The sequence below is a fragment of the Cydia amplana genome, chromosome 19, assembly GCF_948474715.1.
Source record: "Cydia amplana chromosome 19, ilCydAmpl1.1, whole genome shotgun sequence".
NCBI classification, from domain to species: Eukaryota; Metazoa; Arthropoda; class Insecta; order Lepidoptera; family Tortricidae; genus Cydia; species Cydia amplana.
In genome coordinates this window covers 12,177,715-12,204,737 of record NC_086087.1, presented here as the reverse complement: position 1 = coordinate 12,204,737, position 27,023 = coordinate 12,177,715, and the positions used below count along the sequence as shown (strand labels likewise).

At 37.6% G+C, this 27,023-nt stretch overlaps 1 protein-coding gene across 1 annotated transcript in view; it reads left to right on the top strand.

Annotated features, from left to right (window-relative positions):
* Positions 1 to 8,519: 8,519 nt before the first annotated feature.
* The window catches only part of LOC134656999 (max-binding protein MNT-like), a 38,773-nt gene continuing 20,269 nt past the window's right edge, over positions 8,520 to 27,023 (top strand). The window contains exons 1-3 of the mRNA XM_063512565.1: positions 8,520 to 9,317; positions 21,856 to 22,081; positions 25,035 to 25,269. Coding sequence (XP_063368635.1) covers positions 8,927 to 9,317; positions 21,856 to 22,081; positions 25,035 to 25,269 — 852 coding nt within the window. The 5' untranslated portion in view covers positions 8,520 to 8,926. The remainder of the gene's footprint in view (positions 9,318 to 21,855; positions 22,082 to 25,034; positions 25,270 to 27,023) is intronic.

Genomic DNA, 27,023 nt, shown 5'->3' with positions numbered 1-27,023 from the left:
GTCCCAGGCGGTGTTAAGTCTGGAGAGGTCATTGTCTCTCCGATTTGCACCATAAATCGTCTGCAATAGACGCAAAGGCCAATGGACCTCAAAAGGAAAAAAAACGGAACCCTTATAAGATCACTCGTGCGTCTGTCTGTCCGTCTGTTGCAGCCTATTTTCTCGGAAACTACTGGACCAATTAAGTTGAATTTGGTACACATATGTAAATTAGTGACCCAAAGACGGACATGTTAAGGTACCTAAATAAATGAATTTTAAACACTGGGGCCACTTTTGGGAAGTAAATAAGAAAGTTTTTCAAATTACTTATATCATGTTACATATCTATGAAAGAGCTCATTTTGAGAATTACAATTTTTTTTTTATAATTTTAAAATATATCCTTTATCTCCGAAACTACTGGGTCTAAAATTTTGAAAAAAAAAACAAATTAGTTCTTTACCGATAGATGACAGGAAAACCTAATAGAAGTGTGCAGAAAAGCGTGAGTCGGACTTAGTGTATAGAACCCTTGGAACGCGAGTCAGACTCGCACTTGGCCGATTTTTATTAGAAAATTCTCCTAATCTTAGATACAGAAAATGTGACGCTCAATTCAGACTATTATTTTGACAAACAGTTGAAAATTTTGTCCAATATTTTTTTTTGCAATAGTAAATTTGCTCCCGGTACTGAGTTTGTATGGCGAGAACCGGGAATTCCCGGGAAATCCCGGTTCTCGCCATACAGACTCAGTACCGGGAGCAAACCCTTAGCTCTAAGGATAGACTGACAGTGCCGCTCACAAGATTGTTCTAAGTTTTAGCAATTTACCGGGTTGTGATTTGCTGCTGAAATTGAATCAACATGTGTGAAAAAAACCGGTCAAATGAGATTCGGACTCGCGTTCCAAGGGTACCGTACATTTTTACCCAATTTTTAACAATGTATTTTTTTATGTGGAACGTGAATTAAATGTCTTTTAAAAAACCCGTTGATCAAAAAACCGGCAAAGTGCGAGTCGGACTCGCGCACGTAGGGGAACCCTCAACAAAAAATAGAACAAAACAACCAAAAAAACGGTTACCCATCCAAGTACTGACCCCGCCCGACGTTGCTTAACTTCGGTCAAAAATCACGTTTGTTGTATGGGAGCCCCACTTAAATCTTTATTTTGTTCTGTTTTTAGTATTTGTTGTTATAGCGGCAACAGAAATACATCATCTGTGAAAATTTCAACTGTCTAGCTATCACGGTTCGTGAGATACAGCCTGGTGACAGACGGACGGACGGACGGACGGACGGACGGACAGACAGACAGACAGACAGACAGACAGACAGACGGTCGGACGGACAGCGGAGTCTTAGTAATAGGGTCCCGTTTTTACCCTTTGGGTACGGAACCCTAAAAATTACGTAATTAAGTCCGACTCACGCTTGACTGCACATTTCTAATAGTTTTTCCTGTCATAAAGAAGGGGTGGGGGGATAGTCGGACAGACAGACAGACGCACGAGTGATCCTATAAGGGTTCCGTTTTTCCTTTTGAAGTACGGAACCCTAAAACCCCAAACACGGCCCAGATTTACACAATTGATACGGCACAAGTTCAAGTTCCATGATTGAGACAGTAATGTCACATTGCGCAACAGCTGTTGGCTAATTGCGATATATTGATTAATTACACAACAAATGAATCGCTGACGAGTCATTGGAGCTGATTAAGCATTGCTTTGCTGTAAACAGCCTTTTCTGCTCTTCCTCTTTAGTTTCAGAGGACCTACCTCGAACCACGTTCTCCGTGTTGACTCTCTTTCGCACTTGTAAATTCGTACGTAAGTGTGACAGGGAGGTTACACGCAGAACGTGGTCCCCTGGTCTCAAATCCTAGATATGTGATCTCCACTTGTGGAGTACAACGCGATCAATATATCTGACCAGCCAGGGAGCTCAGAATATCTCAACATGCATTTTAACGTCTTGATAAAAGCTTTGTTCAGAGATTTGTGAACACCTTGGCTGCTCCTGTATATCTGATGGCGACTGCAAAATTCCCGCTGTTTCTGACCGAATGAGTACTTTTAGTTCCAAAAGGTTTTGCTTGACTTGTCTTGTCTTACCTTTTAATATTCAGGGTTAGGGACCTTTTGATTGCTCTTCTACACAGTGTGATCAAGTGGGGTGTAATGACTTCTGAGGCCCGTTTCTTTCAAGCTTGTAGCTTGTAACACAAGTGGATGTCAGTTTTGACAGCTGCTGTTAGAAAGGGACTTCCACTTGTATTATGAGTTGCAGGCTTTTGAGAAACGGGCCACTGATATCTTTACACATTGATTGTCACGACAGCGTGTCTGAATTCCTTTGGTTCCTAGTAGCATTATTAATGTTCTCAGACTAACTTTGTCGTTTATAATGGTTTATGGCTGGAAAAGGAAATCATAAGTGGTGGGTGGTGGGAATCCGTTATTGTTATTGATCTGTCTGGCGAGTTCTACGTAGGTTTTAACGACATCATACCGATGGCCATTCAAAAGCATATTTGTATCTATATGTATAAAGTACTAGCTGTTGCCCGCGACTTCGTACGCGTGGATTTGTATATTGGTGGTTAAATATTCTACATTAGCTTAGAACATTATGCAGCAAAAGATCGCAGTAGGACGGTTAATCATTTGTTAATTATTAATATTACAACGCATGATACTTGTTTTTCACAACCTACGAAGCTTCAAGCCCCTAACTGAATAAAATTGTTCTCGATATAATCCCTCTCAACCAGAAGATTTTCATGTCCTCTATTTAATAAAACCTACTACTTAACTACCTATTTACGAAGTTTGAAGTTCCTAGCTTTAAATAAAATTTGAACCCTATACAAACTTTCAACCCCTTTTTAACCATTATAGGGGATGAATTTTTAAAAACGCTGAAATTACTTTTCTTGTATTTTAATAATATGCCCATATACAAAGTTTACAACGATTCAAGTCCCACACTCAAATGAATGTTTGACCTCCATACAAATCTTCAACCCCTTTTTCACCACCATGGGGATGAATTATCAAAAACTCTGAAATTAGTTTTCTTCTCTTTTGATGAAATACCTTTTTACGAAGTTTCAAGTTTATTTGCAACTTTACAAACTTTCAACCCCCTTTCGACCCTTTAAGAGATGAATTTTAAAAACGCTGAATTTACTTTTCTCGTATTTTAATAAAATGCCATTTTACAAAGATTCAAGCCCCGCACTCACAAAAATGTTTGATCTCCATACAAACTTTTTACCCTTTTTCACCACTTTGAGAGATGAATTTTCAAAAACGCTAAAATAAGTTGTCTTCTCTTTTAATAAAATACCTTTTTAAGAAGTCTCGAGTTCCTAGCTTAAAATAAAATGTGAACCCCATAAAAACTTTCAACCCCTTTTTAACCCTTTTAAGGGATGTACTTTTAAAAACGCTGAAATTACTTTTCTTGTATTCTAATAAATACCTCTGTACAAAAATTCAAGCCCCGCACTTACAAAAATATCTGATCTCCATACAAACTTTCAACCCCTTTTTCACCACCTTCAGATATGAATTTTCAAAAACGCTGAAATTAGTTTTTTTCAGTTTTAATTTAATACCTTTTTACGAAGTTTCAAGTTCCTAGCTTAAAATAAGATTTGAAACCCGTACAAACTTTCAACCCCTTTTTAACCCTGTAAGGGGATGAATTTTACAAAACGCTAAAACTACTTTTCCTGTCTTCTAATAATATCCCCAAATCCAAAGATTCAAGTCCCGCGCTCGAAAAAATGTTTGATATCAATACAAACTTTCAACCCCTTTTTCACCACCTTACAGGATGAATTTTCAAAAACGCTGAAATTAGTTTTCTTGTATTTTAATTTAATAACTTTTTACAAAGTTTCAAGTTCCTAGCTTAAAATAAAATTTGAACGCTATACGAACTTCAACCCCTTTTTAACCCTATTAGGGGATGAATTTTAAAAAACGCTGAAATTACTTTTCTTTTCTTCTAATAATATCCCCAAATCCAAAGATTCAAGTCCCGCGCTCGAAAAAATGTTTGATATCAATACAAACTTTCAACCCCTTTTTCACCACCTTACAGGATGAATTTTCAAAAACGCTGAAATTAGTTTTCTTGTATTTTAATTTAATACCTTTTTACGAAGTTTCAAGTTCCTAGCTTAAAATAAAATTTGAAACCCGTACAAATTTTCAACCCCTTTTTAACCCTGTTAGGGGATGAATTTTACAAAACGCTGAAATTACTTTTCCTGTCTTCTAATAATATCCCCAAATACAAAGACTCAAGTCCCGCGCTCGAAAAAATATTTGATATCCATACAAATTTTCAACCCCTTTTTCACCACCTTAGGGGATGAATTTTCAAAAACGCTGAAATTAATTTTCTGGTATTTTAATTTAATAACTTTTTACAAAGTTTCAAGTTCCTAGCTTAAAATAAAATTTGAACCCTGTACGAACTTTCAACCCATTTTTAACCCTATTAGGGGATGAATTTTACAAAACGCTGAAATTACTTTTCTTGTCTTCTAATAATATCCCCAAATACAAAGATTCAAGTCCCGCGCTCGAAAAAATATTTGATATCCATACAAACTTTCAACCCCTTTTTCACCACCTTAAGGGATGAATTTTCAAAAACGCTGAAATTAGTTTTCTTGCATATTGAAAATATATCTTTTTACGAAGTTTCAAGTTCTTAGCTTAAAATAAAATTTGAACCTTATACGAATTTTCAACCCTTTTTTAACCCTGTTAGGGGATGAATTTTACAAAACGCTGAAATTACTTTTCCTGTCTTCTAATAATATCGCCAAATGCAAAGATTCAAGTCCCGCGCTCGAAAAAATATTTGATCTCCATACAAACTTTCAACCCCTTTTTCACCACCTTGGGGGATGAATTTTCAAAAACGATGAAATTAGTTTTCTTGTATTTTAATTTAATACCTTTCTGCAAAGTTTCAAGTTCCTAGATCAAAATAAAATTTGCACCCCAAGACGAACTTTCATCCCCTTTTTAACCCCCTTAGGGGTTGAATTTCCAAAAACGTTGCAATTACTTTTTTTTGTAACCGGCTATTATGCCTTTCTAATAAGTTTCAAAGCATTTGTAATGTATTCAAACTTTCAACCCCTTTTTAACCCTGTTAGGGGATGAATTTTCAAAAACGCTGAAATTACTTTTCCAGTCTTATAATAATATCCCCATATGCAAAGTTTCAAGTCCCACACTCACAAAAATATTTGATCACCATACAAACTTTTAACCCCTTTTTCACCACCTTGGGGGATGAATTTTCAAAAACGCTGAAATTAGTTTTCTTGTTTTTTAATATAATACATTTTTACAAAGTTTCAAATTCTTAGCTTAAAATAAAACTTGTTCCCCATACAACCTTTCATCCCCTTTTTAACCCCCTTAGGGGTTGAATTTTTCAAAATCGCTTCTTATCTCTTGTACACTTTATAAATGCAACCTAGTGTGCAAATTTCAACTTTCTATCTTTTGTAGTTTCGGCTCTGCGTTGATGAATCAGTCAGTCAGTCAGTCAGTCAGTCAGTCAGTCAGTCAGGACACTTGCATTTATATATATAGATGTATGCAGCTAAAATAATTCGATTATATTAACGTCACGAACATGATAACGCTTTTGCTGTTAATAATAGTGTTAGTTCATCTCCTGAAGTTACTGAGAAATCGTATATTATACCTATTTATTTATTATTTATAATTAGGATTCTCGTAGTAAAAATAATTACACATTTTTACACCGCGCGTTTTCCCCTGCTTATAATATTAAATATTTGGCGCTTGAAGTTTTCAATAGTTATTTGTACAACAAGTGATCAAAGTTTGATATTTCTTCGAGTGCTTATTTTGAGTCCCGTGCAAGCGAAAGATTCTATAATACCTATTAGACAACTTGAAAAATGTAATCCTTGTTCATCAAATCATCACTTAATACCTGCACTCATGTTTTCTTAAGATATACAAACAATTAAGTTTAATTACCGCAATGGAACACAAAAACAAAACATAATAATAAATTCCATTAAAATAATATAGAAAAAACAAACATTAACTAACACTTCAATCGACAACTTTTTTTTGTAAAAAAAATCTTTGTAAGATACGGTCCGAATTGCGGATACGTACTATTTGTCAATTATGGTAGAAATTCTTAAAAGTAAAATAATTAATTTTGCGTGATGATCTGTGTATTTTTTGATTCGTTATTTTAATTGTACAATAAAATACCTAAAATATAGTATTTTATCAGTTTTTATCAAATCTTAAACTTTATTTTTATTTATTAATTATTAAGAATTCATACTCGTACGTGGTTTGGAACGATGCGGTCTGAAGTTTTTCGGGGGTCTATTATAAACCGTGAATATACTGTTGAATGTCGTTTTAACTTTTTTTTTGTCTGTTTCTTTTTGCTAACAGTGTGAAAGGGACAGAGATAATAGAACCCAAGTATTACGAACTTTTATTAGACCCCGCATGTTGAAATGACATTTGACTATAAAGGTCACTTGAATGTCATTTTGTCTCACTCAGTGAGCAAAATCGCATTTTGCTCACTGTTTTTAAGAATCAAAGTACCCTTGTTCGAGCTGCTGAGGTGAAAAAATATAATGCTTATCGTTTACGCGCAAAATGAAATCTTGTATTAAAGTGCAATCAGTAGTATTGTGTACATTCTAGCTAGTTAGTGCTTAGTAGTTACTGGCTATTACATAATATAAACATGGACACGTGTCGTGCGCTTATATAACACGCGTTGTATACATTCGTATGCTTCTAGTTTCTACTGCGTTAACTTGAACATTAAGTATACTATTTTAGCTTGTTCTAATGGTGTTTACTGTTTATGAACTCCTAGTGTCATGCAACATTTAATTTGCGGGATATTTGATTGATGATTAATTTGATGGCTTCATTTGTGTTGTTTAGTTAAATCATTTTATTTGATTTACTTAGTTGAATTCTTTATCAATGTTGTCACTGACTGCCGTATTCGAACTTCAAGATATTCACAAGAGACGACACGTACTAGATCCATTCTAGATACGTTATAGTTTAGATTTCAACTAGTTCTCTTTTGCAGCGCAATTCGGGCAACCAATGTCACTTTTACTATAGATCGTGTTAGATATCTATTAGATGTGAATTAGATCTCTAAGTAATATCTTGTGAAAATCGTTCAAGAGTATCTCCAGAATCGCGGAAATGTCAAATTTGACAGGTTAGATCTTAAACATATCGTTATCGTATCTTGGCGATGTCTAAAAGATATCTAATAGATGTCTATTACAAAATCCGAATCGGGCCCTAAGTTGATGTTGTTCCTCATGCTAATATTTGAAATGTAAAATGTTGTCGAGTTTATCTTTTCAGATCCTCTTTATTTGTTGTTTCATCTTCCATTCTAAAATCGTTCATAATGTCAACGTCGTTGTATAAATAAAGCGTTTGTTATTGAATTATATACAGCACGAGCCACACGCCACGTGTAACCAGCGCGAATGTTCTTGATCCAGTAATATCGCTAATATACGTTCGTAATTAATTAATCTCAGTTCATGCACCGCTTGGGAAGTATTGTCAGGCTTCATGGCGTTTATAGCATGACCTTTGTTAATTAACTGCGGTATTTAAATCAGTAAACTCATTTTGGGGGATATTTAGTTATTTGTGTTAATTATGTATTTATGTCATATCACATCACATCGTGTCTTTAGGATCTGAGTACTATTGATATTTTATAACACTTTTAACTCTCGCGTTTTGTACACATTTAATTACACAAAGGGGTCTACTGCGATATAATTTCATTGTTTTTACCTTAAATTCCGACGTTTCAGCTGAGTTGCAGTTGAGTTGCTATTGATATTTTGTTTAAGTTGTCTTTAGCTAGTTGAAGGCCTTTTTATGTTAACCATCCCATTATTTACGTCTCATCTCATCTTAATCTTGTTTTGCTCCAATACTAAAATTCTTTCTAGTCTAGCCTGTTATAATTATGTTATGTTGAAACAAATCATTCGGTGACTTGTTTACATTAGCATTTTAGATTATGTTTTTATCAGTAAAATTTTATTCGCAAACAGCGTCATGTGTTTAATCCACAATGTCTGCCAATTCAGTTGGCCGCGGAACCAGGGCCGCATGGTAGCCGCGGAGGTGTAGTTAACTGTGCGCGGCGCGGCGAGTGGTGGGGAGGGGGGGAGGGACAAGTGCACGTGCCGGCGGGGCATGCCATGCGTTCGACGCCCGCCGCCCGCCCTCACTTGTTGAGCGCACCGCTTCTAGGTCGCCCCACATCACCCATTCTTAACTAGTTTGCCTTCCTTGCTTACGCTCACATCTCACACTCCCTCTCTTTCTTGCGAATAATAACCCAGCACTGAGGACCTATCATAAGTATTGATTCTTGTCATATTCGTATTATTTTACTTACGATTTAACTCAAGACAGACTTTCTCTAGCTACTTTTTTGCTAGAACTTACAAAATGACTAATTGCGCAAGCATCTTTCTGCGTCATACTTAGCACTTCAGAAGTGAGCAAATGAAGCCATTCAGATTGTATGGGGTCAACATTATCCATTGTGTTGTTGTTTGAATTGTGGAGGCAAAAAACTTTTTATCCAAGCGTTATCGGACAAATAAATTGTTCATCAATTTTGCAAACGTATCCACAATAACGATATATCTTTACAGATAGCTATGCATTTGAAGAGACTTTAAACAATTCTTAGTAAACAGTGATACGGACATACAGACAATAGGCTTCTATTGAAATTATTAATATGAATGTTAGGACGAAAGTGTTATGACCATGGAGACTTTAGCGTGTACAGTCGCTAGTTAGTGTATGTGTCGTCCTACTGTAGAATGGGTATTCTTATGGAATCCTCCGAAGTGAATCTATGCACTGCCAGATACGCGAGCGGTACGGAAGTGTTCGGCGCAATGGCCACTCCGAGTAACTACTACAGCGACACCATCCACACCATTGCCATCAACACCAGGGAGACAGAATTCGGCAAGATCGTCGAGCCAATCCCGATAACCCTGAAAGCCTACCAGCATTTCCAAGCCCACGGACATGCTATACATGGTTACGGGTTTCCGCAGCAAATGTTGACGGCTCTAACTGTTCCCCGAATTCCTGATGATGAAAAACCTTCCACGTCATCGCAAACTACCCCCTCCAAAGAAAAAACGAAGGATCATCAGACCGTGCGACCGCCACCGAAAAAGAAATGGATAAAAGAGTATTTAGGTGAGTTATAGCGAGCTTCATTAAGTTAATAAGTCGGAATGGACGTATGTTACAGTTGACTAGCACGTGCAAGCCCACAGCGGCCTTGCGCTCGACCTCGTGTTGTTTTTGCACAACAAAATCCAAGACCACAACTAAACAATAAATGAATGCTTCAACAGTTTTGTGCGGGCGTCTGATTAGTCTACAGGATCTTCCATGAACAACAGTATCTAAAATCTTTTAAAGGGCGAATTTTCATAAATTATTTCTCGGCAGGTGACTCTATTTCTATTAACGGTTCAAAACGTTTGAATCCTTTCTTTATCCGTAAGTATTTTGATATACGTGTCTGATCTCTGAGAGTTCATCGTCTATCGAGTATTCAATACCCGTTATTGCTTTTTCATTTCAAACTTTATTTACCTTTTATTTTAGTATTAATATATACTACTATTAGTCACACTACTTGGTGAAAAATTCAATATTTCTAGTTGACTTACTGATTTAACCTGCGCGTTGTCAAGCCAAGTTCTATTTACGCCAACTCTCCAAACGGCACGATATGTTCCCTTGAGCTCTACATTGGGAGCAAGACAACAGAAACGAGGAGGATAAAAACAAGTCGTGCAAGCGTTACCTAGGTTCGTGCTGCGGTAAATTTACATCGCCTTCCAATTGCAGGCGAGTCCAACGTTCAAACAAACCAGTATAACTCCTCAACTACTGATAATATGTTCTCGGAGAGCACATTACTGGTTTGCTTGAACGTTGGACTTTTGAGACGAATAGAATTGTGCTCCTGGAAGTGCGGTGGTCGGACTCAAGGCGTTCCTCTTGCCAAGGTCGGCCCGGGCACGCCACGCTCATATGCTCACGTATACAACACAAGTTGAGTAAGATTTCGTACTAGGTCAATACCGTAGTGTCATTTCAAATTCTACTATATGTGACATGGGTGTTTTGTTGCACTTTCCTCAGCATTAAAGTACCGAGGTATCTTAAAATCGACATTTTTCTGTAATGGCGATGTGGAATTGCGAATACGTAGGTTTTCAATAACGATGATAAATTACTCTCAATAAAATTAGCTGATCGACGTAATTTGTAGAACCTGTTATAATTAAGCGGTATAGCTTCTAAATTAACTGATACCCTGGCTGCTTGCTGGCTTCCAATTAAAACGAAATCTATGCTGTTTAGGACTTCATTTCCAATTGGTTGTTAAATGCGAAACATTAATTACTTACTCTTTAAACATTTGTATCAGGTTTGTTTGAAATAAATTAAAGTTCAAGAACCTTGCCTTTTGAAATTTGCTTCCAAATCATAATTTCAATGGTTTCAATGCTTACACGACTTAAATTTTCTCTGATGTACTTACTTGCCAATCTTGGAAAGTGAAGTGAGACAACTGATGGCTTTAATTCAGCAGTAAAAAATGTCCTTAACTTTAATGATCTTAGTCTGCTGGTTTGGACATAATCGTAATCAAGTATCAAAAACGCTTGGATTGTAGTATAAGAGGCAGTCCAAGAAAAAGGACGGATTGTGTGAAAAGCGAGAAGCGATACGAAACACTTAGTGTCCCCATATCTTAGCGTAGTAGACTTGTAGAACTTGTTGATGGGACAGCTTATTGTCCCCAATATGGCGTCATAGCGTTGTTACCTATAGCGCTGCTTAGAGGTTTAAGACTAGATCAGTAACTCCTTTTTTTTTTTTTTTTTTTTTTATTTTTTTATTTGTTATTATTAATACATGAATACTTATAATCTAATACAGTTCCCTGCAAAACTGTTTGCACAGTTTGACTGCAGGCGCGAGTCTCTGTTGTAAGTACTTACATAATCAACGTAATTAACATATTAAAAATTAAAACTAACATCGTAGCTATAACTAACTTCACTTGAGTGACATTTGCAGGCACAGGCATACAATTGTCACCCAAGTGTTTTCAGTAAGTGCAGCATTAGTGCTTTTTTAAATTTAATTTTATTGGGCTCGAGCCTGATATTTTCAGGCAGACTATTTAAAAAATACGGCAACCTTTTTCTTAATGTTCTGTCTCCATAATAGTTAGTAACGCGGGGTATTTCATATTTTTGCACAGCCACTGATCTTGTATTATGTTTATGTTCTAATCGTGTCGAGATATGCACCCTATTGCCATGGTTGCTAACTGCTAAGAGATATTTGTGTTTTAAACTGACCGGGAGTATTTTACAAATTTTAAATAGTTTATTGTAATTACCTTTACAGCTGTTTCTAGTTTTATTATTGACAAGTAACTTTAAGAATCTAATTTGTAGCGCTTCTACTTTATCCATGTACGATTTAAAAGTGAGACCATAGCAATCAAGAGCATAACTTAACAAGGATTCAACTATGGCAAAGTATAAGCATTTTAATACATTAGTCGGTACTTTAAAGCTAAGGTGGTAAAATCTTCCTAATAAAATCCTAAGTTTGCTACAAATATAATTTATATGTTGTTGCCAAGAAAATGCGGAATCTATTTTGACACCTAAGTATGTAACACAATCAACTTTTTCTATTGGTATACAATGGCAATCGTGTAAGTTATTATGAAGGCAAGTGAAACTGTGGGTGTACATAGGGAGGGGCATTTCTGTTGTACTTAAATATGGCGATTGTATAATTAGGAGCTTAGTTTTATCTGAATTCAATATAATGCCATTGTCATGAGACCATATTTATATATACCTTATATACCTTACTTACCATATATACTTACTTACCATATATACCTTAGCATATGCCTGTGTCTTGTCAAAATTTTGCGTCACAGACCCACTGCTATTACATCCAGTTGTAGTAAGATTATTATTTTGTTGTTGGTTGGCTTCACGAGGGTTGAAAAACACTGCTCTAACGAGTTAACTCTGACCTCGAGTTACAACTACACGATCACGCATTCACCAGAACTTCCGTCTCGTTTGCACTGGAACAATTCCAATAACATTTAAGGAAGGAAGTCGATTCCAATAACATCTAAAGAAGGAGACAGGTCCTTTGTTCCTGGTCAGGCCTACCGCGAACCACGTTCTACGTGTTACTTCCCTGTCACACTTGCGTACGAATTTACAAGTGCGACAGAGAGGCAACACGTCGAACGTGGTTCGCGGTGGGCGCTCTGATATCAAGAATCGAAACTTCGTTATCCGCCTCTTTCACTCGAAAATGCAAAAGCGATAGAGACATGACGCAGATAACGATTCGATGTTTTCGGTACCTGTAGTTGGCTGGTGTGAGAGACGTGCTGCGCTGATCCTCAAATGGGGGATAAGCGAACAGGTATTTGTTTAATCTCTGACCGTTCATTGACTGACGATATATTTACGTGTGTGTAGTTTGCGTAACTGGCGGATGTCGCACACAAAGACAATGTCTTGTAATCCAATAATGGCCGCCCGTGCCGGCCGTTGCGTAACTCCGCAATTGTATAGTTTTTATGAGATTAGCTGTACGACGTACGTAGTACGTAGGTGTTTCGCGATGTTCGTGTCAAGGCCCTAACTTTCATCGTTGGTGCTGTACCGACGGTGATATACCTCCCTTATGTTTTTGAATCATCATTGGCTTTTCACGGTCCATAGATTAGGAATCCTCTAGACGGAGTTTAGACGGTTTCATTAAATAATTAATGAAACCGATGCTGCCAAAAATACGGGGGTGCGGGGGGACGAGGTGAGCAAATCCCGTGCCGTGATTGGTCCGTTCAAAGACACGGACCAATCACGGCACGGGATTGTGACACTTTGACTCGAAGATGGAGTAAAACTACCGTATATAGTGGCAGAGGGAGTAGCGTTACTATGCTCAGTCTAGAGGATGTCTTGTTTGTGTCACGGTCTGTTTGGACTTTTGGTGGCTGAATAGACCCGAGAGCAAAAGAGTCCAGCGAACGCCTAACAAGAAAAATTGTGTCAGGTCAGATGGTTTTGAACAGGGAAAATGGTACACACACATCTGCCCAGTTGAGTCTGCTGACAGTGATCGGATCAGATCATGGGATTCATGGGCGTACACACCACCTACAGTAGTTATACAAAACAAATGCTGTTTTGTTTATGTCTATTAGGTACTCGTATAGGTATGGTATGACAGTTTCATGCGAGCACACGTCATGTCCCCATGCTCTATTGGCAACGTCACTGAGCGCAAGTGAACCGTATGAAAACGGTACACGTGTATAGGGCACGGTGGTTGTATAAAAACTTGTACAAAAAAGTTTTTGCATGAAAAACTTACGTAGGTGAAGGTTGCGAAGTCTGTTCTGTTAGAGAACTGTTAATGTTTAAAATTACGAGACCAACCTCAAAACCAGCTGTTCTATAATAAAACAGTTTCTGCAAAAAACTACTGGTAATTAATTCAGAAGCAAAAATATAGGTGTCTAATTAAAATTAATACTTATATGTATTCACTATTCTGCCAATGGTTTTCAACATTTGACCCTCTGGAGGTCGTGGAGCCTACCATTGAGGGGATCGCGAAAATATTTATCCCATCAAAAACATTACATGTAAAAAGATGTAAGTCTCGCAACGCAGTTCTTCTACTACAAAAAAAGTTTTGAGATGTTATGTGAAACCAAGTCGGTTATTTTAGTCAGTGCCAGTACCAGCCCTAGTAGCACGGTCGCATTTTTATCATTTATCACCATGCCTGTCACGTTCTAACAAGTATGTAAGTGCGAAAGTGACGGGCATAGTGATAGTGGATAAAAATGGAACCGTGCTGAGCCCGCAGGGGGTGTTAAAAGCAAAACCGTATCAATGAGATATCTTTAATTTTTAAAACATCATCTTCCTCGCGTTGTCCCGGCATTTTGCCACGGCTCATGGGAGCCTGGGGTCCGCTTGGTAACTAATCCCAGTAGTTGGCGTGGGCACTAGTTTTTACGAAAGCGACTGCCATCTGACCTTCCAACCCAGAGGGTAAACTAGGCCCGTATGGGGATTAGTCCGGTTTCCTCACGATGTTTTCCTTCACCGAAAAGCGACTGGTAAATATCAAATGATATTTCGTACATAAGTTCCGAAAAACTCATTGCTACGAGCTGGGGTTCGAACCTGCGACCTCCGGATTGCAAGTCGCACGCTCTTACCGCTAGGCCACCAGCGCTTTAATTTTTAATACATATAATGACTTATTTATCTACTTAAATGTCACGTCACGTCAATGTTCCAGTAGACGGGCCATTTCTTGCGTTTTCCTTTATCTTATCAGCATGGCTCGTTTAAAGGCGACACTCGACGAATGCGTTTTGAACGTAGTTTAACAGGTTCGGAATATTAGGTAATTAACATTCCTATTAACACGCTATTTTCCAGCTAGGCTAGATACTAAAGTGTGATTTATTAGAGATATAAATGGCATTTCACTTGCATTTCACAGATTTCACGCGATGCCAAATTTTTTCTTAGATGGAGATAAATCGAATCTTGATTCTTGACGGATAGTGCATCTAAATCACAATAAAAAAGAGACAATAGACACTAAAAAAAAGTTAAGCAGTTTACATTATCATCATACATCGGGGTTTTCAGTGCGGGAATGGTTTACACTAGCCAAATAACAGGTAAAAACTGTAAAAAACGATTACTAATTTAAGATTTCAAACACATTTGGACCTTACTACCTACGTTTAATTCATAGTTTGGTAATTATTTTACAATAAACAAAGTTATAAATACACGAAATCATTCCCGCACCGAAAAGTCTGAAAACCCCGCTGTATGTTTTTTTTTTAATTAAAAATGGGCTTACTCATGGCCACAGACTAGCCGAGGCGAAGACGTGGCCTACGATGGAGCGAGCCTGCCCAGAAAATGCCTGTTCACCCTTGATTTGAAGGTTGCCGGGTTATATGAGCTCGGAAATATAGACGCCGGCAAGGAATTCCATTCCTTGGCTTGATTGATTATCATAGTCAGGTATATCATTATACCTGTACCTGACTAATTACCTCGCATTCGCTTTGAAATAGCTTGCAATATAATTCGCAAAATAATGTACCTATTTGGCCGGTTGAACGTGTTAAAAAACATAGATAAAACCCACCCCAGTTCCCAACAGGTAAAATTGACACAAACTACGTAGTTATGTAACGATTACACCTCGCTTAGAACATATAGAAGTATGAATGAAGTCCTACAAGCTACAAGTTACAATGAGCAAAGAAATGTACCTACTGTGTTTCACACTTTTTCATATTGCTTTATTTTTTTTACCGCTGAGGATTAGATACATGCGTTTCTGCATATTTAATTTTGCAAACTAGTTTCCAAAACATGCAAGTATTTTTTTTAATAACCTGTTGTTGGTGTCAGCAGTTGAAAAAAATATTGCGGCAGGAAATCAAACAGAGCTATTGAACTAAATATATTGGAATGGCGCAAAGTTAAGATTGATTTAATATAAATTATCTACATACTTAATTTAAAAGTTGTGTTTATAGACAAGTGGCATGATTAGTTATCGCGTCACACGTGGCATTGTTTATCTTGCGCTGACATAAAACTGATATTTGCTTATCTCAACTTGTAGGTTATTGACACTATCATTTATATAATTTATTTACTGCAATTTCAAGGATTTCTTAACAGAGCATAATAGGTACCTACATAGTTTACTTGTACATACTACATATAAGACTTTTTTTCATTACATTTGCTTTAAATTGCTCCAGCTGTTGTTGTAAGTTCGCTAAATTCCTCGTTCTCTTTTTGCACTAACACCTTTTTTGAAATATTTTTTACCCATTCTCTAGTCTTCATTTTTTTACGAAAGTCATGAAGAAAATATCACAAATTTTCACATTTCCATAATGTTTGCATAATTCAATGAAAATTATAAATAGTTCATTGAATCCCACACCAAGAAACTATGTTTGTAGTGCAGCTACTAGCACCGCAGAAGCGCTAGAGAGGTTACTACCACACGTTCGCTAGTTTCATTCGGGACGCCGCGTGACGCGCTGTCACGTGCCACGTACCCCGTGTACCCCACCCGTGTACCCCCGCGCTTATCATCCAGACAGGGAGGGGGGCACCAATATGCAATATTCGATTTGTACACGTAACCGTGTTTGTTAGATATGAAACTCGCCAAGTGCACTATGAGTAACAGCGTAGGTGCAATAGTTGCGATGTCACATTTTTAAACGATTTTCGAAAGGTTCTTTGTTTGGATTGTATTAATATTTTGATAGAAAACACGTGTTCGTTTTTGTTATTTATTTAATACTTATTGCACAGGGAAAGAGGTTGCTTAATCTTATGTTTATTTTGCCTTTATTGACTCAGAATTTAGAAATAAATTAACATTGATACTTTTATAACTAGCGGTCTATGTCAATACTATTTTAGTAATTCTAGTCTAGTGGTGGTTTAAAAAATGTCCTAGGTTAATTTCTCAGTGCTTACTAGTTTTCACCTTCTACATTCGTCATGAAGGATTAACAGACAGATTTACTTTCACAATAGTTAGAATATCTACTTTAAGCATCCCTGTAACATGAGATCAAGATCAGTCAAAATTTCACGATATTCTTCATAATAAACGTTGGCTGGATCAACTGATGTGATGCTCTTAAAATCGTCGCTTAAATCCCGTCAATAAATTGAAACTGCAGTCAAACAGGTATCAGCTATTTGCTCCATGTTTAGGCATGCCGACCGACTCGATCCACTAGTTACATTACAAAATAATTCACAAAATGAATTTACCCAGCTGAACGCGTTGCTAGTATAATCTGACCTTGAAGTTCGTAACAACTGTGTATAATCGTAGGTCAGGCTGAGAGGGTCTTCATATTGGATGCGGATATTGCGGATGCCGCTCCGGTGTGCGAGCAAGGCATCGCTATTTCACTTTACATCAAGTGTTTTTTTCTCACTATAACTAGTAACTACAGCTATTTCCTTCATTTTGGCTTAGGTATAGGACGTCGATATTTATGGGAGAGCCAAGTTTTTTTCGCGATTTCGGTTTTGGTCCTATAGTAAAAGTTACTTATAGACCTATATTCTCATCTCTTATAGTATGACTAACCGTTGGAAATACACTCCGTATATAGCTGTCTCGCTCACACACCGGAGCGGCGTGCGGTTCATTCCTAATAACCGTGTTTAACAGGTTCGCTTGTAGCGTTTTATCGACATGGATGCCTTCGCTCGACCGGTCCTTCGGTTGCACAAATCTTTTAATAATAATATTTCGCATGCAATCATTTTCTCACGGGATCGCAGGCTAACGATGATAATAAATTTTCTTTATGGCTTAGCTGGCTATAATAGTAAAATAAAAATTAAAAATATAAGTAAGTAACCTAAATAAATCGTCACCGCCGGGAGCATTTCCAGAAGCTGCTATCAAAAATTATTTCTTTTGTAAGTATCTCATTTTGATATCACTCGCATCTTGCACGAATCTACATACAAAGTGCGAGCGAGATGCACTACAAGTATGTAATGTCAAAATAAGATTAAGTAGATTTATATCGATGTATTTAGATTTTAAATGCGGATCCAAGAGCAAGTAGGCGCTGCTTTTTTGTATCGGATTGGACCCTTGGTTTACTTTTACATTGGTTATAGTGTTATAGCTCTTTCATTATTACATACCTAGTTAGATTCAAAGAAAGCATTTTACATAAAAGGACCCCCGTTTGAAGGTTTGAAATAATCAAGGCCGAAAAAATCCTTGACCCGAAAAGTTACGAGAAACCTCCGCTGAAACAGCCGGTAAGGGCCGCGGCCTTCGTTTAGGTACCATGATCTTAAAATCTTAAGGCAACCTTCATCTTATAAACATCAAAAGTGCAAATCACCCATATTCAAAATGAATGAAAGAATTACAGAAATAGACTTTAATATCGACCGGGATATTGGACCGTAATTACCTTTTTCGTGATTTTGTGAACATTGCATATAATTGCGTCGAAATATCGGGAGTTCGAAAACAATACAAAAGGTAATCATGGTCTGTATCACGGTCCATAAGTCTAGCTAGTGAAACTAACCGTGAATCATTCAAAACTGTTTATTAGGTAAAGAAATGTTAAGATATATTTAAACGACGGTCTTGTTTCGAATTCCAATTCCAGGAGCGAAGATGACAGAGAGGAGGGGGTCGCTTTATTCGTCGCGGTTGTCCTGTTCTCGAGAACGTTCTCCGTTCCCCATAGTAGCCGGAGAAGGTTCTCGAGAACGGCAAATCTATAGGTAGTGATGGGTAGGACATCAATTTAAAATGGGTTTGTATGAGTACCTCATTTTCTAAAATGAGGTGTTACAATATCTTACTTCAAATGAGGTGAGGTACTAGCATATTTTCAGCGTCGACTATTCTATTAATTCCAACGGCGATAAAAATATTTAATACATATTTATACATATTTATGTATTCAACACTTCCTTTATAAATAAATAAATAGTAACATTTAATTGGAGTGCAATTCTGGAGGTTAAGAATAGAACTTTTAGGAGAAAGATAATTTTAGAACCAAGTAAAATGAATAGAGGAGTGAAGTAAGACATTTTTGCGGTACGAAGTACTGCGACAAATTAACAAAATGAGTGGTACAAATGAGGTGCCTCACGAGTGAGCGACTCGACACTATCTATAGGTCGCTTTACTCGCTTTTAAATGGCAGACGTAAAATTGATGTGGGGTAGGTTAGTGTCGGTGCCTCGTAGCGATTTTTTTTTGAGGAACGAATCTGTTATGGTGTGTTTTTTTGATAACCGTTACAACTTTTACTTGTCTGGTCTAGATATTACGCATAACCTATAAAAACAAAGGTGAATATTGATTACAGCACAATGAATATGACTATATAAATCTATTTTTTTCTTTAGGTATCTTTTCAATTATTTATGGTTCTATATGTCTGTAGAAACAACCAAGACTGTATTCATACGGTCATGATCGTATTTTTGTTTTTGTTGTAAAAACAACAGCATGAGATTATATTTAACGTGCCTTATTCTTAGACAATCTCATATAAAGATAGGAACGAAAACGAATAGGTACTTATGTATCCAGGATAAGAATTGTTAATAAAATATCTTATTTTCCCTCCACCCACGCAAGCAATTTACTCGTAAAAGAATTGTAAGATGCCGAGAAAATTATATTACCAAAGTAAAAGATAGGTACTGATATACATATTTACGTACATTTAAAGACTTAACGTGCCCCATATTGGATAAATAATTTAAGTAAAAATATGTTCTCTTGGAATTAAAGTACATATATTTATTACTATGGATCCAAATGAGTAGGTATGTCGTTTACAAAAAAAAAAATGATTATTTCATACGTCTAATAAAATAATGTGTCTAAGGCACCTCCGATACTGCGTAGGTACTCCACATGGTAATATTGAAGAAATTAAATTAAAACTAACAAAAAAACAAAACACAGAACCTGCAATGTTACCTTACTACACATTTAAAGCGAGCCGTTGTATTTTAAGGTAGTATTAAGACGGTACAAGTGGTGCAACCTTCGTGCAGCTCCTTTTTCCGACTACGAGTAACCATAAGAGTTTTTCAGATTAGTTATCGGTATTGCTGGAGGTGTCCAACCCCATGCTACCCACGCGCCGTGACGCACATCCGCCCTCACCCTCGTTGCGTAATCTTTACGGCTTTGTTCCCCTGGTGTCTGGAGCCGACAGCCTACCACCGCGGCACTTACAAAAACTTACGTAAAGGACCGTAAGAAAATGTCGAGAACAAGTACTGGAAGAAGTAAATTCTAGAAGCCATCTTGTTTGCTTTATTACCTATTGAATAAATTGAATTTCTCAGCTTTATACTAAATATCTTTTGTATCCTTAAGTAAAAGTAGATTACGTTAAATTATCTAGATCTAGATTAACAAAAAAAACTACAGATTAAAGATTCGGGATTGCGGGATCTTGCTCAGCACAGAGAGGACTGGATCTAATGGAGAGGGGAGGCCTTTGCCCAGCAGTGGGACACACACATAAGCTATTAACTTTTTTTTAAATTGAGCATTTAAATAGCTTAACCTCACATGAAAAGGCTGCAATAGACCATCGAATTATCTCTATAGAAGGCACGAGTAGAATCACCGTGTATTTTAGTACCTATACAATTCGAGTCTATCAAAAGCCTCAAAAGGACACCCGTGTACCCTGTGCGTGTACCAATTACCTGAAGCCCTGAAGCCAATACTTTCGACCTCAAGTTTTGTACAAAGCTAGGCTCTGTTCAATTATCTGTTAAGGGTCATTCCTTCGTTAAATAAAGATGGTAGATATGGCTAGGGTATTCACTGTTCAGGTTGATATGTTGTTTTGAAGCTCTATAAAGTCTGTTCGTCAAAGTCGTAAGGTCAGAAACCTTGACTCCGTACTATTAATGCTTGAATAAAGCGGTCAATAACTTCTGTATTTGTTAAATATTCTACGGGCAATAAAATTTTAGATCTATAAACTGTTCAGTCCTTTTCGTCTATTGTTTTATTTATCAAAATACAAGCTGCATAATGTTACAATAAATAAAAGGTATCACTTTAATAACGAGTAGTTTTAAATGAAGAGTAATTCAATGGCTAAATAAGATATTTTTTCATTTTGCAGTTTACCTGTTACTTTTCAGAATATAACCCGATCAATGCCACCTGGTACGCGAAAATACGAGTACCTATCTATACTTTTTACGGTCACACGGAACACGTACTTACCTGGGGTTTTGTTTTTAAAGTAAACATAATATATTTATATGTTGGTACCTAAGTCGTGTTTTATAATAGCTTATCTAAAGTGGGGCGTTACGTACGTCATCCTCATACCTACTTAGTTCGTACCTAGGTACATTCGGTAACAGGTATATTCGGTTCTTAATCGATTTGTTTACGCAGTGAAGTAGCAGACTAGCAGCGTATCGACGGGTCGTTTACGCGCGGTCGCTTTTTTCTGGCTAGCAGCTGATTTTCGGCGCGCCTTGGCAACACGAACGTCAATCACAGGCACGCGCTCATAACCACATGTACTGACGTCAGCTCGTGCCGAACGACACGCCCCCTTATCTATCCCTTTCATTCAATACGCTATGCGCTATCTCCCATCCAGCTCGCCAATGCAGCGTGACTGATTTCACGCTTACACTACATTTTGTAATGAATAGCCTAGGGTTTAAAGCTCCATTTCGCTTATCGCGCCACGTAATGGTGTTGCGCTCGTACCGTTGTCCCGCTCTCGCCGATGCCGAGATGTCATTAGCTCGGTTGTTTTGAACGCTAACCTTGTTATGCTCGCCTGGTACTTTGCCGCCTCGCACTGCAGCCGTCGACGAGCGGCTGACACGGGTTTGACAACCTGCCGGCCGCAGTTGAGGGGGTCCAGCCAGACACAAAACAATTTCAAACTGACTTTTTGTAAAGTTTAGTCTTTGTTTTACGTGTAATTATTGTAATAAAAATATACATAGACTGGCTTATAAGTATGGGTACTTTTTAACATAAAAACTGATGTTGATGTCTCATTTGTTCACAGAGGAGGAGCCGAAGTCCCCGGTGTCGGTGCGAGTGGTGACAGGGTTGTCGGTGACGGCTCGTAGCAACGGCGTGGTGCGGCCGACGTCGCCGGTGCCGGTGACCCCCGCGCCCGCCGCCGCGCTCGTGTTCGAGCCGGCTCCCGCCCCCGCCCCCGCGCCGCCCGCGCCCCTCCTTGACTTCGTACAAGAACATTCCAGGCCGCGTACAACGAGCACCAGTCATGGGTATGTTCTCCTAGTACCGGCGCTGTCCAAAACAGCTGGGGGACTCGGCTAGGCGTGACGGCCGGTTCCGACAGTCTGAATGAGTTGGATAGGCCAACATTTTCTTGTTATGCTCGCTTTTTGTTGAGGATAGGAAAACTTTTGCTTCTTATCTTGCCGATTCACCTCTACAGGCCTCAAAAGTGGATTTTTGTTATATGTTTTCCAATAGTAACCCTTCGATCTCTTTATTTTCGTTGTATTTTTTCTTCAGTTAATGGATATTTCGTCAGTGGACAACCAAAACTCACTAATTACTAAAAAATAATTAAATAAAAATCAACCTTATTATAAGTACTTATACGGTTCACTATGGCTATGAACTTTATGTGGTATTTAGTGAGTTTTGTTTGTCACCTGACGATTTAGTTGTTTTAACATTGTTTAACATCAATAAAAATCATAATTACTGTTAAGTACTTACCGTAAAAGCACCCATAGACCAAAAGCTCCCAAATCCCAAAGATTTTCGTTCAGGGGCCTATTGCATAATAAAATACAAGCTAATACTATTAGTGATTTAGTACCAAAAATAATAGGAAGAATCTAAAAAAAAAAACAACTGTGTGGAATCACGAATGTAGTAAACTGCAGTTGTGTGGAATCCATGTTGTATGGGAATCACGAACAGGAAGAATTGCGTTTGTGTTATCGATCGCATAATCCGTATAAAAATACCTCAGCATTCCTAACACCTATCGCATTGCAACTAACAGGCGTATTCTGATTTTAATAACATGTTATGAATTAGATCTGGATTAGATAACGATCTGATCTGTCAGTGTCTAAAGTGACAGTTTTGGTTGAAGAAATGTCACTGTTGACACTGACAGATCAGATCCATATCTAATTCATTACCTCTTATTAAAATCAGAACATGCCTGTAGATTCCTAGAGTAGTTCTAGACAAGATCATTAACTGTAACTACCGTTGAAACTATTTTTATTATTTTTTCATTCCAACGCTGCCTTACATCACTTATGTAATGTGTCATAGTAAACAATTTACACGTTCATAGTACTATTAATATAAAATCTGGGATACTCGACTAAAATCAACACTCATGAATGCGATTTTCTTTACCCTGTTAATTATTACGTCTGCGTGTACCCGGTGTAAAATACATATAAGTAATTAGTTTCTTCGAGCTAATATAATCCATAATTCTGATTAGAAGATGGATAACATATGCTTCTATAGGAAATATATGTGGTAATATCTAATCTAATACCTTTAAACGAGCTATTCTTGTTCATTTATTTATTTATACATATATATATTTTGGGGATCTCGGAAACGGCTCTAATGATTTCGATGAAATTTACTATATGGGGGTTTTCGGGGGCGAAAAATCGAATCGAAGGTCTTAAATATCTCTAGGAAAACGCGCATTTATGAGTTTTTATATGTTTTCCGATCAAAGCTCGGTCTCCCAGATATTGTGGTATTATGTTGCAAACATATCTAGTCGACTAACATACATTCCTTATTTTCTTACTTATTTATTTATGATTTATTACAGATTATTATGATGAGATGAGGTATTCTCCTTTTATTTAAATCTTATAAAATAGAAGACAAACCATCATTTCACTATACTGCCTCAGATGGAAATGTCAATTGAAACTAGGTATTCAGAGCAATACAGCACATTACATTTCACATTACTATTAATCAGCCTTACATTGAATTTATGCAGTGAGAAATCTAGGACGTCCTTTAATTCAAAAATGCAATTGGGACGACGAATTGAAACAGTGACAATGATAATTTTTTGCAGTATGTACCATACCATGTGCTTTATTTTTCACCCGATTGCTGTCAAGGTTTGGTTAATGTTACGCGTAATGGTTACACGGGTACGGGTACACGGATGGACACGAGTATTAGATATCGCTCGGTGCGGTTTTCTACATAATTCAACGCTTTAGATAGTGATAGGAGATTGGAGGCCGATTCTATTTTAACAATTTAAATTTCATTGGGATACGACCTTGACTCGTGTCATCAGCCATCTCACGCGCATCAATAAGTGCGAGAGATACCTATTGAGACGATTCCTGATTTTTCGGGAGGACCTAATATCAAAATACGATCAAACCCATATCAAATTGTTGATTCAGAACCGGCTTCTAGTCCTTGCGTTCGCATGCATCATTCATCTGTATAATGTGACAATGTAATTTGAAATTTAATTACTCCATAGACACGGTTGCTGTTATCAGTTTCCTTGAGATTCATCTGGATTGTGATTGGTTATTCATATATCTACGTGAATAAAGTGACATTTTCGTTTCGCGAATACGCTTTGAATATTTGGCCAGATGGTTTTGGGTAAAAGGTTATGATGGATACTGTTGAATAAAAACGTTTAAATTAATTTGTATGAAAAACATTTATTAACTTCATAACAGTTATTAAAATTAAAGGCGAGCGGGGGAACCTTTATTTCCAAAACTTTAAAATGTTTATAGACATCGATAAAAAGGTACCTACCTACATTTTCTAACTAGTAAATACCTACATAGGGGCTGTTCATAAATTACGTCATCTATTTTTGACCCCGCGAACCCCCCCCCCCCTCCTAAATTCATCCAAAAATCATGTTTCGAATGACCCCGTTTCATCCTACGTCATGCTACCATCCGATGTCTTTTGAAATGGCGTAATTTATGAATAGCCCCATAGTAGCAGTATTTCATGTAGACAGTACTAGGTAATTTGAATATACTCGTATCACTTGTCCTCAAACTTTGAATCAAATAAAAATATGTACATAAAAACAAATCATATTCTAAATACCAACATAGGTATACTAGTGTAAAATTTGTAATAAAAATCTCTACGATCTTTTGGCGAAAACCATTCTGCTGCGACACCTGTTCTTTCTCAAACGATTCTCCTTGTCCCCAGGACCCCCCAGATCCCCTCCCCCCCGTCAGTGGGCAGCAACGGCAGCAGCAGCGGCAGTGGCAGCGGCAGCGCCCCCCGCGCCGGCACGAGAGAAGTCCACAACAAGCTGGAGAAGAACCGACGGGCGCACCTTAAGGAGTGCTTCGAGCTGCTCAAACGGCAGTTGCCTGCTACCCCTGATGACAAGAAGACGTCCAATTTGTCGATATTGGCGTCAGCGATTAGATATATCCAGGTTAGAACGATAAAACAACGATCAATTCTGATCTGGTTCGAAAGCTTACGGAACCTTCTACAAAATTCCAGGGCCTCATCATAAATTAAAAAAGTAAATTAATGATAACAGACTTTAAGGAGTGCTTCGAGCTGCTCAAACGGCAGTTGCCTGCTACCCCTGATGACAAGAAGACGTCTAATTTGTCGATATTGGCGTCAGCGATTAGATATATCCAGGTTAGAACAATAAAACAACGATCAATTCTGATCTGGTTCGAAAGCTTACGGAACGTTCTACAAAATTCCAGGGCCTCCCATCATAAATTAAAAAAGTAAATTAATGATAACAGACTTTAAGGAGTGCTTCGAGCTGCTCAAACGGCAGTTGCCTGCTACCCCTGATGACAAGAAGACGTCCAATTTGTCGATATTGGCGTCAGCGATTAGATATATCCAGGTTAGAACGATAAAACAACGATCAATTCTGATCTGGTTCGAAAGCTTACGGAACCTTCTACAAAATTCCAGGGCCTCCCATCATAAATTAAAAAAGTAAATGAATGGTAACAGACCTTCATCGACATACGACGCATGCGAACACGAACCGAAACGTGTGCGGGTTTCCCAGCATAGTTATATTATGAATTATCTCAGATGAATTTTTCGGGCTCGGGCCCTAATCTATTAAACAAAAGGTATTGTTTCCTTTATGCAGTGCTTACACCTGTTTACTGCTAATAGACCCTACATAAGTAACGTGAACAAACCCGTTTTACCATTCTATTAGCTCAAGATTCTAAATTAGATTCACTCGCTACGCTCGTGAATCTATTATAGAATCTTTCGCTTGCACGGGACTCAAAATAAGCACTCGAAGAAATATCAAACTTTGATCACTTGTTGTACAAATAACTATTGTTTAACAGATTAGTGCTCGAGCCCGAAAAATTCATCTCAGATAATTCATACTATACTCGCACTAATTTGACCATAGGTAGACCGTATGGCCTTACAAATAAGGTTTACGAATTGTTAGTAAGTTCAATGTCTAACCATTGACACGTGTAACTTTTTTAATCGTTGCCAAAAATCATCAGTTCAGATCATGTTTATCTGCCGATTGATCTATAGCGGTATTTAAAGAGAGTGATGGTACTCGTTCGAGCACCCATTGGCACGTAATTGCTCCTTCCTTCCTTGTTACACCTTGTCTCGGTCTCGTAAGATATACAATTGCTAAGGAAAGGGTTAAACCATGTTTAACATTTAGACCCGTCATTTCACTCTCTAGAATTATAAGCAGGGTTCAATAGTTCAATAATCCTAATCGCCCCGTCCCAAACTTACGCACATTCTGATTCTGGTAAGTGTGAACTGTGAAGTTCCGGCCGCAACCGGCTTACCCCCTCGCGTTTCTGCTCCCCTGGTCCCTACGGTCGCGATAACTCCCACTTTCGCCACAGAGCACCCCATATTGCCTTACATCTTTTGTAATTCAATTTTCGAATATGGCTTCCACCATTGTTGCCAACTTACAAAACTTTTCGCACATTTTGTTTCGACAAAAAAATGTTTCATTTCAAATGTTAAACAATGAGCCCCGTCCAACGATAGGCAAGTTTCAAACAAGCCATTGCCCAAGCTATTGTTCTAACTTTCTTTTTATTACTTAGTCCTAAATTCTTCGTGATATGAATCCTAGAAAGGCAATGCTTCATTTAAACAAAAAAACTTGTTCAAATAAGAAGCCCTAGACATTTTTTTCTTGATATT